Source organism: Aplysia californica, unplaced genomic scaffold (genome assembly GCF_000002075.1).
Source record: "Aplysia californica isolate F4 #8 unplaced genomic scaffold, AplCal3.0 scaffold00288, whole genome shotgun sequence".
NCBI lineage: Eukaryota > Metazoa > Mollusca > Gastropoda > Aplysiida > Aplysiidae > Aplysia > Aplysia californica.
Window position 1 is genome coordinate 485,700 of NW_004797558.1, and position 13,223 is coordinate 498,922.

At 39.5% G+C, this 13,223-nt stretch overlaps 1 protein-coding gene across 1 annotated transcript in view; it reads left to right on the top strand.

The window, feature by feature from the left end:
• Nucleotides 1–1,455: 1,455 nt before the first annotated feature.
• LOC100533339 (mollusk-derived growth factor) overlaps nt 1,456–13,223 on the top strand; it is a gene marked incomplete in the record, with an annotated part of 28,700 nt that continues 16,932 nt past the window's right edge. The window contains 3 exon segments of the mRNA NM_001204635.1: nt 1,456–1,483; nt 8,958–8,979; nt 12,581–12,839. Coding sequence (NP_001191564.1) covers nt 12,633–12,839 — 207 coding nt within the window.

The following is a 13,223-nucleotide window of genomic DNA, read 5'->3' on the forward strand; positions in this document are numbered from 1 at the left end:
GTGGTTAGTCCAGCTGGATGATCTGCGTCTACGTTATACTGGTGTTCGGCACTTCTCCATCATACCTAATTCTACCAAAGTTTTGAGAAAATAGTATGATATCGAAACGGGTATCAAATCCATTCCAAACCGAACCACAAAGCTCAAACATATTATTTCTCATTTTCATAATAGCATTTTTTAATTTAAATTTAGGATTCATAGAAGAGTGGAGATGCCTGTGCTTGTGATTAACTTATTAAGGATAGAGCGGACACATATTCGAACAGTAAACAAATGAAAGACACAATTATTGCGACACATTTCGAACCATCATACAAAAATCAGAAACATGAAATTACATACAATGTATAGTGTGCATGTCCTCGCCTGCTTTTATGAAACAGAAAAGACAAAAACACTATAAAATCATTATTGGTAACGGGGTTATGCCGCTTGTTTTGTTTGTTGTTTTTCTTTAATTAAGTTCCCCAAAAGACTGCTTCCATCAAGCGTTGCCAAATGACCAGTTTGCACGCCCTCAATGAGTTAAAGATTAGTTTTTCGCCTTGTATGACTTGTAAAGTAATATAAAAAAAGGTTGGTTGTGTACTGTGTTACGATATGGTGGAATCAGCCGCTTCTAACTTTTTGGAGCATATAGAGGTTAACGCACATATATTTGTCTTGTTTTTTATGAAAAAATCCACCAGTCTTAAAAAGAAGTCGACATACTTGCGATTGAAGGAGGCAGAGGTTGCCTGGTTACAGAGGTTACATTGTTGAGAAAATGGCCCTTACTCCAAATATTGGTGACTTTCAAAGCTTGAGTGTCCCCTTCAAAAAAAAAGATAATAATAATAGTAATAATAATAATAATAATAATAATAATAATAATAATAATAATAATAATACAACACAAAAAATCCATAATTCATTGCCAAACTCCGGTGGAAACATGTCAGTTTTGTCGATATCATTATTTTGACGAGCCCTTGATTTCACCACAATGTCACTCAATTATACTATTATTTCTGTTCAATCGCCCCCCCCCCCCCCCCACGCGCGTAACATACTTTACTGCGTAGTATCTCTCTTTTCGTAAGTGCGATGCTGTATACGACACATGCTGTCTTTGCCTAACCAGTGAGCCTTATAAATGGAATAAATTATACAGCTCAGATGGGAAGCACGACATTTATAACCACCATCAACAACTATTTTATTTCATTCATTGACCGATGATAGAGTAAGGAACAGTGATGAATCAGTATCAGATGAGCGTAAAAGTCATGGGAAGCCACACTGAAAGAGCTGTTCGTTCACTCAAGGGGTTATATTAGGTGATCTATGTACAGTAGGAAACCTAACCTAAGTCTAGATAATAAATTAGACGTATGGAATGCCTTGATCCGCCTTTAAGGACAAGCCCGGGCTGAGAGGGACAGACAATTTCAGCAGGCAGACGGAGACACCTATATAAACACCCCATTACTCTGGAACCTGTAGACACACTTAGGAGGAAGTCAAAACCAGAACAATTTTTTATTGCCCCCAACTTAGTGAGGTATTACAATTCTGGCTTGCGTTTTAGGTTAAGAAAGAGATTTCTTCGGTGATTTCAGTGCAGAACAGTTTGGACAGCTTGAAGACGGTAAGGGGTGAATTAGGGATCAGTGGATTTCAGAATGACCGTTTGAACACAGGTTACTTCACATTGAGCTTTGTAAGCAGTGTGAGAAATCAATCCGGGCCGAGGACAAAACCTCATAGTCACATTTCCAGATTAAAAAGAAAGGGTAAGCTCATTACACACTGCTTTGACCGTCTCTTCCTTTTGCAACCAAAAAAATAAAAAGCGCCTGGTTCCGTTTTTCAGCGTTTGAGGATAAACTATTGATACTGTGCAGTTTAAAATAATATGCAATAATTTTTGGTTGCTTTTTTTTTTTTACATCGATAGCGGTCTTCGAACATTTTTCGACGTTTTATTAGATTTATGTGCACTCTGGTAAATTTACAAAGCCACTCACTGGGTGCATCGGTAGCTCAGTAAGGTATCATACTGGACTGACGGGGCAGACTCTCGACCCCACCCCCAAGAAAAAGAAAAACAAAAACCAGGGCAGTGCTACTGACCGAATTGTCTTTAGACCAGTCTCGTACAACGAAGTTTTATCTGTAGGCTACTCTCAAACTTTGAACACACCGCCTGCACCGAACGACGGCTTTTTCTTTGATGTGACTCCGTTCTCTTTCCATCAGTATTTAATGTTTCTATTTCCTGGTCTTGCTGAGCAATAAAGACCATACTCCATCTTGCTCAGAACGAAAATCATTTCTTGACCAAGACTCATTTGGTCAGGGTGTTGTAAAATAAATAAATAAATACATATAAATAAAAATGATTATATGCGAATACAAATATCGGGCTTCTAGAGAATTGTCGACAAGAAAATCGTCTTTCTGAAGATTTTAGATCGAAGGATTGTCAATAATAGGTTCGCCTTTCGAGGATGCGCCCGACTGATTCAGATGATCGCAGTTCGAATACCCTACGGGCTGCTCTTGAGCCGGGGTTGTTTGGGATGTTTTCTGAGGTCTCTACCCCCTTAAGCACGGTCCTATCGGAACTGGACATTACGGTTGACACCACCAACGTTTAAATAATATGACAACGTTGAAAAAGGGCACTGCGAAACTTTTATCGTAAAACTTCCTAAGGCAAAAAAACAACAACAACCCAACAAACAGATAGTGAATTTAGCCAACGTTTCAAATTACTCATTGCCTGTCTGCTTATCAGTTTTCATTCATCGAAAGATAATATACCAAGCAGTGATTTCATAACAACAGAAACCGTAAAAAAAAAAAAATTATTTTAAAAGTATACTGCGTTTTTGTACTCCTTGACAAAATACACTATCACAAGGAGTTTTAAAACATCATGCGCAAGCGAAAGATACGAAAAGAATATTCATTTTCCTTGTCTTTCACCTACCTCGACTCCACGTCCCCAATACCACAACTTTTCATTATTTATCAGAAAGTTGTATCCTGGCTGATTGTTTCCTGTAAATCAAATGTCTCTTGCTTTACCAACCTCTTTAGTTTATTTCTTAGAGTTTAGTCTTTCTTTCCTTCTAAATCACTGCTATGGCGTCAACTTGCTTCGCTTTCCCAAACTCTTTTCTTTTAAACAGAAACACCTGATTAAAAAACAACAACAACTAAACACCAGCCCCCCCCCCAAAAAAAAAGAATACATTCAGTAACCTGAAGATAGTATAATGACAGAATATGTTAACGACACAGCTGCCCCCCCCCCCCCCCCCCCACACACACACACCTTATTTTTCTCCTAAATCCCTTTGTCACCTCCAGCTTACCGTTGTTTCAGTATCCGTTGAGAGATCAGTGACCAACAGCCGTGATAACGTTATAAAATGATAATATATCCTAGGTTACGACTACTACTTTATTTCAGAGATTCATTTCGTGTTGTCTTTCCAGTGCTTGTAATCATGACACCGCTAGAAATGTGTTGTCACGAAGCATTAAGACGCACTCTAGCACCAGAGCTCACACTGTGCATTGCAGTTATCATTTCAAATCAGGTTCATTGACATTCATGATATCGCAGTCGAGTATGATACCAACTGAGCTTGAGCTATCTGCGCACCAACTCTCTAGGTACAAACATTGGAATGGCGACGTCTTGCAACACGCATTGCGTTGGGACGTAATTCTAAAACCTAGAAAATCATCATCATCATCATCATCATCATCATCATCATCATCATCATCATCATCATCATCATCATCATCATCATCATCATCATTACGGCGCACTGTTGGCTCACTTTGTATCAAGCTGGAGTACAGAGAAGATGGTCCTGTTTCGAATCCTTCATGGGACGTTCCGAATTTGCGTTGTTTTTGGGAGTTTAAAAGGCTTTCCATCTATTTAATCGATCTTATCGGAGACGGTTGTTACATTCTTAGGTCCTGTCTCGTACACAATTTTGCACTGTTAAAAGGGACGTTAAAACTGTACAATTTTACAAATTAGAGAAGAAGAGAAAAAGACAGAAAGAAGAAGAAGAAGAAGAATTCTGTGGTCGCAGCTTAAGAACACTTGGCTTATGAACCTGTAACCGGAAGCACCCTCTTTTACTGGGTAACATTTTTTGTTTTGCTTATAAACTTGCATGCCAGCGCTACCTGGAAGTATTCATATTCATCAGCTGTTATCTTCAGTCGCGGTCCATTGTGACCTCTTGTCGGCGGTTTGGTTATCTAAATTAATTTCTTGGTTATCCTAGTTCTGTTTTTCTCTAGCTACCTCGACCTCGCCTATTTATCGTCGGCTGTACAAATGTCTGCGGTGGAAAAATTAAGCACGGCGTCTGTGGTGTATCGGTTAGACTCTTCGCCATCGTGCGCAGAAGACCCCATTTTGATTCCAGAGTAGGGAGAATTTTTATGGAGCCTCGGTCTTTCTGTTGGAATGTTTTATCCCTCCAGCTTGGATAAACCCTGAGAGGGAGGGTCAACGTCCACCTCTTAAATTATAATCCTAGCTTTTGTCGATTGGGAGGGCGTAAAAACACATATATTTTAAAAAAAGATTCGGATTAGGTCCTAGCCATTGCACACAACAAGAAGTAAATTCGATTGTCAAGAGATCTCCTAACTGCAAGACAATTTGCTTGTAATTTAATTTATTGCTGTTCTTTGCTGGTTCCTTTTAAGGTATACGCACTTTGATTAAAGGCAGCTATCTTAGGAAGGCCCCAAAATAATGCATAAGAAGGTTTAAACAAAAAACCCTCAATGTCCCGGATGTGGTTGATGTTATAGACCTGCTAAGTAACTGATTTTTTGGGGGGAACCCCTTTCTTTTTCACACTTTATGTAATTAAATGTGCTTTAAGTGCCCCCGTCCCTTTTTTTAAAGTGAAGGCTTTACAAATGCGTTATTGTAATTGTGTTTTTAAATTTTGTTTTCGTTTCTGTTTTCCTCATGATCTTCCCAGACATTTATGATAATTGGTATTATGGAAGTAGCTCAGCTGCAATGAAATATTCCAGCAGTTTTGTTGTTTTGATTAGTATTAGTTTGGTAACAGTTTTACGGTGCTCGCAACTGCATCCGTCATATGAGAGCACGTCTTTTGTTGTCTATGTAGATCCTAATTGGAAGTGTACGAAGAACGAGGATTTGTTGTTGTTGTTGTTGTTGTTGCTATAGTGGTTGTAGTTTGGTGTTGTTGTTTGGTCTTGTTGTTCTTTGTTACTGTAGCTTTTCTTTGGTGTTGCTGTATACAATTTGTCAGGCTCTGATGTAATATAAAAGCAAATTCTTATTCAGCATGACTATCAGTTAATTCATTGTTTGCTGACTTCGATTCGAAGAAGGCCAGGGGACAATGGAAGAGGTGAAGCACTTTACGATTTTTGAGAGGCAAGCCCCTCCGAATTCTACGTCCGTCTCCGATAGGACTGGGCTTAGTAGAAGGAGAGCCTTGTAGTCTTCCCCGAACAATTCAAGGTCAAGAACGACCTACTGGGGATTTCAAACAAAGTCCGCTGCACTATAGGCTAGAATAATATTATTATCAGCCGAGCTGACACTGCCAATTTCAAGTGAAGTGTAGGCGGTTTGTGCTTGAGAAAGGAGTTGATTATGCTCCTGTCATGCCGCTACGTGTGTTAAGTAATTTCAGAGAGGTCTTGATTGTCAAAGGATTGAGCAAACTGTAGAGTGTAGCATATTGTGTGCAGTTTTATACATTATATTTTTATTCTTATAAAATAGTAGTTCTGTGGCGTGGCGCAGATCTGAGAACAAAACAGAGTCGAAAAAAATTGTCATTTGTTGGGTTGTTGGAATCTCTAAGTAGAACTGAGTTCCACTTGTCTACAGGTTCTTCATACAGAGCTGTTCAGCCACCAATTAAACAACAAAAGAGAAAAATGGTGTTTCGTTTTACCTTTTTTTATATGCAGGCCTAAGTCAAAGGTTTTTGTTGGTTTTCTCCATTCAAATTGAATGGACTGAGGCTTGGTCTCGTTTTAAAGTCTTCTTAAATATATTTACTTAGGATTTGCGGGACAGAAGCGTTTAAATATAGCCTTGCTGCGAAAGCTGGTGACGCAAAACGTAAGGTCAGAACGGATGCCATTGAAATACATATCGTCGCTGCCGCAAGTAATTCAATCAAGTCCAGATTTTAAGAATGTTTTTATATTCACACATATTCAAAGCTCTATCAAAGATGCACCATTAAACATCACCTAGCTGCAATTTAATGCTATGATCAAGACGTATACATGTTCAAGCTTTTAGTGATTCCTGATAGGAACAAGGCAAGAAAAACGTTTTTGTCTCATGTAAAAAGTACCCAAACGGACTTACTGAATTGCTTGCAACAACAACAAACTATACACAGGCTGACTGGAAAATATTGTTTTCTACATCATCTTTTCCAAAGTAATAACTTCAGGAACGCAAGCTTTGTATACTATGAAAGTTTAGGATGTTTACTACAAAATAATCTCAAGCAAAGTTCTTTCGTCTGCTTTCGTCTCCACTTTCTGCCCCCGTCCCTCACCTCCAATGCCCCCTCCTTTGGGCTCCTAGCTCTTTCTGCAACCTTTCTATTGCTACTCCTTGGCTCCTTCTTACTGCTGTCTTTCACCCACACCCCTGCTCTTATGGTAAGAAAGATCCACACCTAGCCTTCTCGGACAAGGGCGAAAAATCTCAGAGGTTCCGTGTGCAAGCTGCCCACGTTAAATATCCCTTAGTGGTCCGATATCCCTTAGTGGTCCAAAATTGATAAGAGTAGGCTTCGGCGCTACCCGCGCAAAATTCAAAATTTTCTACTAACTTGAAAATGATTAATGTGTCCTGCACTCTCACATAATCTTATTATGCAGGTACGAGCGTACCTAAAAAAAAATAAAGCCCCAAAATACTACTTTTATTTGTAAGCTTTTATGCTTTTTTGCTTTTCATTTGGAAGCCCTTTTTGTCTACTTAGATGTGAAATAATAATGTGTGTGTCACAGATCAAGCCTTCGCAAAATCTACTCAGTTCGCACTCTAGTTTTTGTCATAACGAATTATGTCTTTGCACGCTCAGTAAATATCACAGACCGAGGTACGTTCCCACTTCCTTGCCCTTTCTCCTCATTCTAAGACTGTGAGGCGTTGTCTCTACCTGAGTCTGTTTTGCTTTTTGCCTACCATGCAAAAACTGTTGGTTTGACTCTTGTGTGAACATATTTTAAAATGGCGAGGGTCTAATCTCCGTCTTTCTGCTGGCGTAGATCTTTTCATCGCCAGGAGATGACAATGATGGGACAGGTCGACAGACTCTCTCTCTCTCTCTCTCTCTCTCTCTCTCTCTCTCTCTCTCTCTCTCTCTCTCTCTCTCTCTCTCTCTCCCCCTCTCCCTCTCCCTCTCTATCTCTCTCTCTCTCTCGTGTCGGGCCCAGTACAGGCATTGGTCATCCTGCCCTCAGTCTTATTGTTCGTTCATGCTAAAAGTGTTGGGATGTCCTATTTCAAGGAGAATCTATCGTTTTTACGAAAATGGTCACCTTAGCCTGTCTCTACCTCTTACTTTCAAGCTCTCCGGGTATGACGAGATATCCAATACCCCTGTGAAGAGATGCATGTTTAAAAGATTGCATATTTTGTCTCTATCATTTTGCTTCAATAGGTTTTGTGGCATTTTCTTCTTATCCCAAGGCACATTCATCCTTCTTCTGATTGACCTCGTTCCCATTTTTTCCAATTTGCATTCTAGTTCTCTCTCTTGAGCTATTCTTAGGCGTTCCAAACCGTGTAACACATGGCCTTCCTCCTAAATTATGTAAGTTATATCAATGACGTGATGAAAAGGTTGTAGCGACATAGGAGTCTACCATCGTGTATTAACTGCTTGTTCTCTTTTTTAGGCACTTAAAATTAGAATTTCGACAGGATGATTCTTGTGTCTATGCTACCGATACCATAGAATTAGAAACTACTATTTCTACAAATTTAACATTTTGGACTTAATAGATTTGAACAGATGGCATTCAGTATAACAATATGTTACCAAGATAGATCGTCCATGCAAAACTGTGTGTCACTCTTCAACTATTAAAGACGTAGAACGCCCAGCTGGTTGACATTCAGTTGATGGAGGGATAGGTGTTGATGAGGGAGACAGAAGGGAAAGGTGTTGAAATGTGAGTGATAAGACTGGGCAAAGAAAAGAGGCGGAACGCCTTAAAAACTCAAACAACCCCAGTTTAAATATAACACACAAAAAACAACATGAATTCTGAGATTCCAACCAGTGTGATACCCACTGAGGTAACGGTGCATCCTCATAGAAATTAACATAAGTTCGTGCCCAATGAGTGTAAAGCATGCGTCATGCCGGAACTCGTATGCATGTTAGACCCATGTCCTTCTATCTGGTACACTATGTTTCAGCTCACGCAGAGGGTGCTCCATCAGTCCATGGCACGTGTATTCGATGGCTCATATTTGACACCGAACTAACCGCCCAAACTGAACAAACACATAACACCTTCCCTTTCATTTGCCACGAAGGAGTTGTTAACGAGTAAATAGATCTGTCCTACTTGACGGTATGAGTCTTCAAACAGAGACGATGTTTTGAAACACTTAGGATTACGGCCAGTATTGACCTAAGGCACATTTAAAACAAATTTGTCCCGAGCTTAATTGGCATTGTTTATCTTCATAATGTTACCTCGAAAATTTCAGAAAAATCTCAGGACTACTCAGATGACTCATTTTTCTTTTCCAGTTTACAATGTATCCTGTGCTAATAAGATAGGGCAGTTGTATTTGTTTATGTATTTTTTAAGATATAATATGCGAAGCAAACATTGTGATTACCAAATTGTGTCTCTGCAAATTTACTGATTGCAATCTCCTTAATCTGTTACTCAGAGACGATTGGTTATCTGAATTTACCTAATTTTCTCACCTGCCCTCTTCCTGTAATCAAATTTGTCAGTCCCCTTAAACGAATATCCTCTTAGGCAGGCTGTAGATTAACGTAATAGGCGTTGCGCTGGCTTTTCCCCGTAGAAAAGGGGTGGAGCGTAATACATGTAGATGTTTCAGAAAGGACGAGGAAAGGGCGAACATTTTCCCACCCGGATTTGAACAGCAAATGGCTGCATGTTGGTCGCGATTCCTACACCAGTTTTGAAGGAACAGTCCAAGCAGTTTTTAGTAGTAGTAGTAGTAGTAGTAGTAGTAGTAGTAGTAGTAGTAGTAGTAGTAGAGTAGTAGTAGTAGTAGTAGGAGGAGGAGGAGGAGAAGGAGGAGGAGGAGGAGCAGGAGGAGGAGGCTTAACATAAGTAACTAGTCAGGTGGCTAGATACGTTATGAACTGCAAGCTTTAAAGGCCGTCACCATGACACATTATTAATGAATTCAAAGCAAAAGAAAAACATTGAAACAGATGGACTGGCGGTGTCAAAGAGACTTCCAAGGAAGCGACTTGACGATCCCAAATTCAACCCACCTGGCCAACGTCCGACAACTGCATCTTCCCTCGATGTCGTGCAATACAAGAGGACAGAGAACCCCCCCCCCCCCCCCGCCTAAGTTCACTAAACTACACAAAATTGACCAGAGATGGCCAAAGTTTAGGCTTAAATTCAACATTTTTTAAATAAACGGATACAGTCCAGATAAAGTCAGCAAACTGAACTGTGGAGAAATTACTAACTTACAGCCCTTACGATTCCAACCAGATAAGACATTTCTTTGCGTCAGAACATTACTAATTATTGATCAAATGTACATCTAATCCATATCTAATAAGGATACAGCCGTTTAGGAAGAATCAAACAATACGAAAGCCTCTTTCCAATACTCGTGCCCAGCCAACGCCCCTGATCTTGGCAACTTTCTCATTTCTACAAAACCTTGTCAATTCCTCCAAATGACTCCATGACCCCGCATGAAAAAACTAACCTTGCAATAAACCCAGATGCAAACGATGACCATAAATTAAAGTAACCAGTTATGTTGAGGAAGAAAACATCGTTTAGAAATACTCTTCCTCACAGAATCACCTGTGAAACCCAAAAATGGTATATCTTATTCATGTAAAGTCTGCTCAGCCCAATATGTGGGCCGAACCAGCACTACCCATAGAGCAGGTATTGTTATTATTGTTATTATCTTATCAATATTATTACTACCATTATTATCACTATCATTACTAACCTAGGCTTTGTTGGAGCTACTGAATGATTAATGATAGAAAGAGTAGAAAAACGAAATCCTCAAGGGGAATGGTTTCAAACTGCTATTCGGCACCGTCCTTATTGTCAAGAGGACTTGTTATGAATCAGAGAAAATAAGAGGTGACAATCTATTCTTGCAGAATCGATTAAAATTCCAACCATGAGAGATTCCTGAACTCTCCTGTGCACTTTCCGTTATCCTCCTTAAACGAATTTTTTGATGTTTTTATGTTGTTGTTTTTTTCCTTAAAAAAATAAATTCACGTACATGTAATCTAGTATGACACTACTGTCTGTAACTTTAACTTAGCAAAACACAAAAGTGGAGGGGGTTGGGGGGGGGGGACTTCAATAACAGTCTCGGCCTTACAAGCAGAAAATATTTGTTGTTTGATTTTATTATTTTCCTCAATAAAGTAATATTCCATGATTGCAAGAAAATCATAGGAGGCCACATGGCTACAAAATGCAAACATGGGCCACTGTACAGTGTTGGAAAAAAAATATTGCTCTTGAAAGCATTCTCGCGCAAGATTTCAAGATGAATGATTTCAAGAAAAAAACGGGTACAATTAAAGTGACCCTAAACTCGCTTTGGTTCCCGACAGGCACGCAACTCTCCCTCCGAAGCTGTTAGCATTTGACAATGACCATACCACGGGCAACTGCTTCGACTTGTGAGAGTAGCCGACGGGTCCAAGAACCTCGGTATTTTTTTAAAGGGTTTGCCTCACCTGGTTACCCCACAGACGGGAAACGTCTAGTAACGACCCTGATATCTTTCCTTGTTTCTAATAGTGTTGTAGATATTTTCATCAGGTTCAAACACATAATGTCAGGAGACAGAGAGCGACACACACACACACACACACACACACACACACACACACACACACACACACACACACACACACACACACACACACACACACACACACACACACTCACACACACACACAGACAGACAGACAGACAGACAGACAGACAGACAGACAGACAGACAGACAGACAGACAGACAGACAGACAGACAGACAGACAGACAGACAGACAGACAGACAGACAGGCAGACAGACAGACAGACAGACAGACGAGGCCTGGTTTCAGCAGGGTTGGACCACATCCCAAAAGTGGTACTTGAACGGTTGCAAGGTTTGGGGACGGCCTTATAAGCCGAAAACTTACAAATGAAAGGTCACCGCATTCCCTCAACTAGAATCGAATTCTTGGGGATTTTTGTTGACAGTCTACGGAAACAAGTCAGAAACAATCGAAACGATTTAACTCAATGTTGAACAGAAGGTCGAAATAATAGACCCTGAAACATGCCCAAAAAATAATAAATTGTCCACACTTTGAGCATACAATTTAATGAGCAACCACCTTCCTATAGTTTATTTGGCTACGTCAGTTATATAATATAAATTTGTTCTACAATTCACTTATGATTGATTTCAAGTTTTGCGTGTAATTGTAAAAACTTAATCTTTTTCGAACACGCGGATTCATATTTTCATACACAACAATTCGACCTGCCCCTGATTGAATGTTATTTTTTCCAAGTTTTGTTCCAAGCCGAGTTGTTTTCCTTTAATTGGGTCCCCTTTTTTAAAGACACTCGGTATTACAAACAGTTACTCTTCACTTTTAGACGACGTATCTGTGGACTGCCCACCCTACTCCTCGTTTGCCCATTGAGGGTTTGACTCAAACGTAGGCCTGCGGCGTACTACATGTATCTCATCTAAGGGGAATAACACATATAAATAGCAGTACCTCGATTCAGGTTGAAAAATTTGCTTTGGTTTTCCCTCTCTGTCGTTTTCCGCTTTAGTTCCCTCCTTTCTTCCTTGTTCTTCCCTCCGTTCTTCCTTTTTCTTCCTTCCATTATCCTCCTTTCTGCATTCTTTAATGCTTCTCTCTTTTGTTCGTTTTTCTTTCTACTCCCCCTTTCTTGTTTTTTTCTTCCCTCTCCCTTCTTTCTGTTCATCTGGGTTTTTTTCCTTTCTGTTTTCTTGTTCTATTAGACCGTGGCTTTGAATTTACCAATGCGTTATGTCCAGACGACCTATGAAACCGCAAAAACTAAACAGGATATTGTTTTAGGCTACCCTGTTTAATACGGATTATGTATGTTAAGAAGCAGTATACGATGTTCAATTAATCTAAGAACGCTTATTTTGACCCATGACTTATTTTTATTTTCCCTATAAAAGTGTCGGCAAGGCATGAATGACTTGAATGAGAAACGTTCTCCGAGTTATACAAAAAGCCATAATAGTTTACGAAAATCATCTCGTGTTTTTCAGAGCCACAAGGAAAAAGTAACTTCACTTCGTAAGGACACGGGCAGGCAGACATGTCGTCGTTCTCAACGCATAATTTCGTTGCTATAGCAACGTTTGTCTGTTGGTTTTGTTGTCTCGCCACTGCTGCCCCCTTGACGAGCAAAGCCGCCTACTTGTTGAAACGTAACTCTCTCATTGAGGAAGATGCTTCGCGGAAACTTGGCGCTAAAATTGTACTGACCAATGAGGAGAAAGTGCTCGACGACTTCATCTTGGCGGTACGTTTAATTGTTTCTTTATTGACGTATGGAAAACGTTTGATAAAGCAATTTTAAAATATTTTCAGTTATTGTTTGTTGAAATGTTTGTTGATTTGTTCGCTTCTTGTTTTATCAGTTTAAAACTATATTTTGTTTAAGTATCTATTAATTGTTTTTTTTTTTCTTGTTTGGAAACAATGTGTAGTAAAGTAGATTTACTCCTCGGTCTGTTAAAATCTTCTTTTTTTTTGCTTTCCTTTTTGATCTCTGGCAAATTATTGATTGTTTTCTTGGTTTGTTTATAATTATGTTTGTTTATGTGTTTGTTTGATCAAGTCCATTTTCTGTTGTCTCATGTTGTAATAAGTAAACTGTAAATTATAACTAATTTTAAGAGCGCTG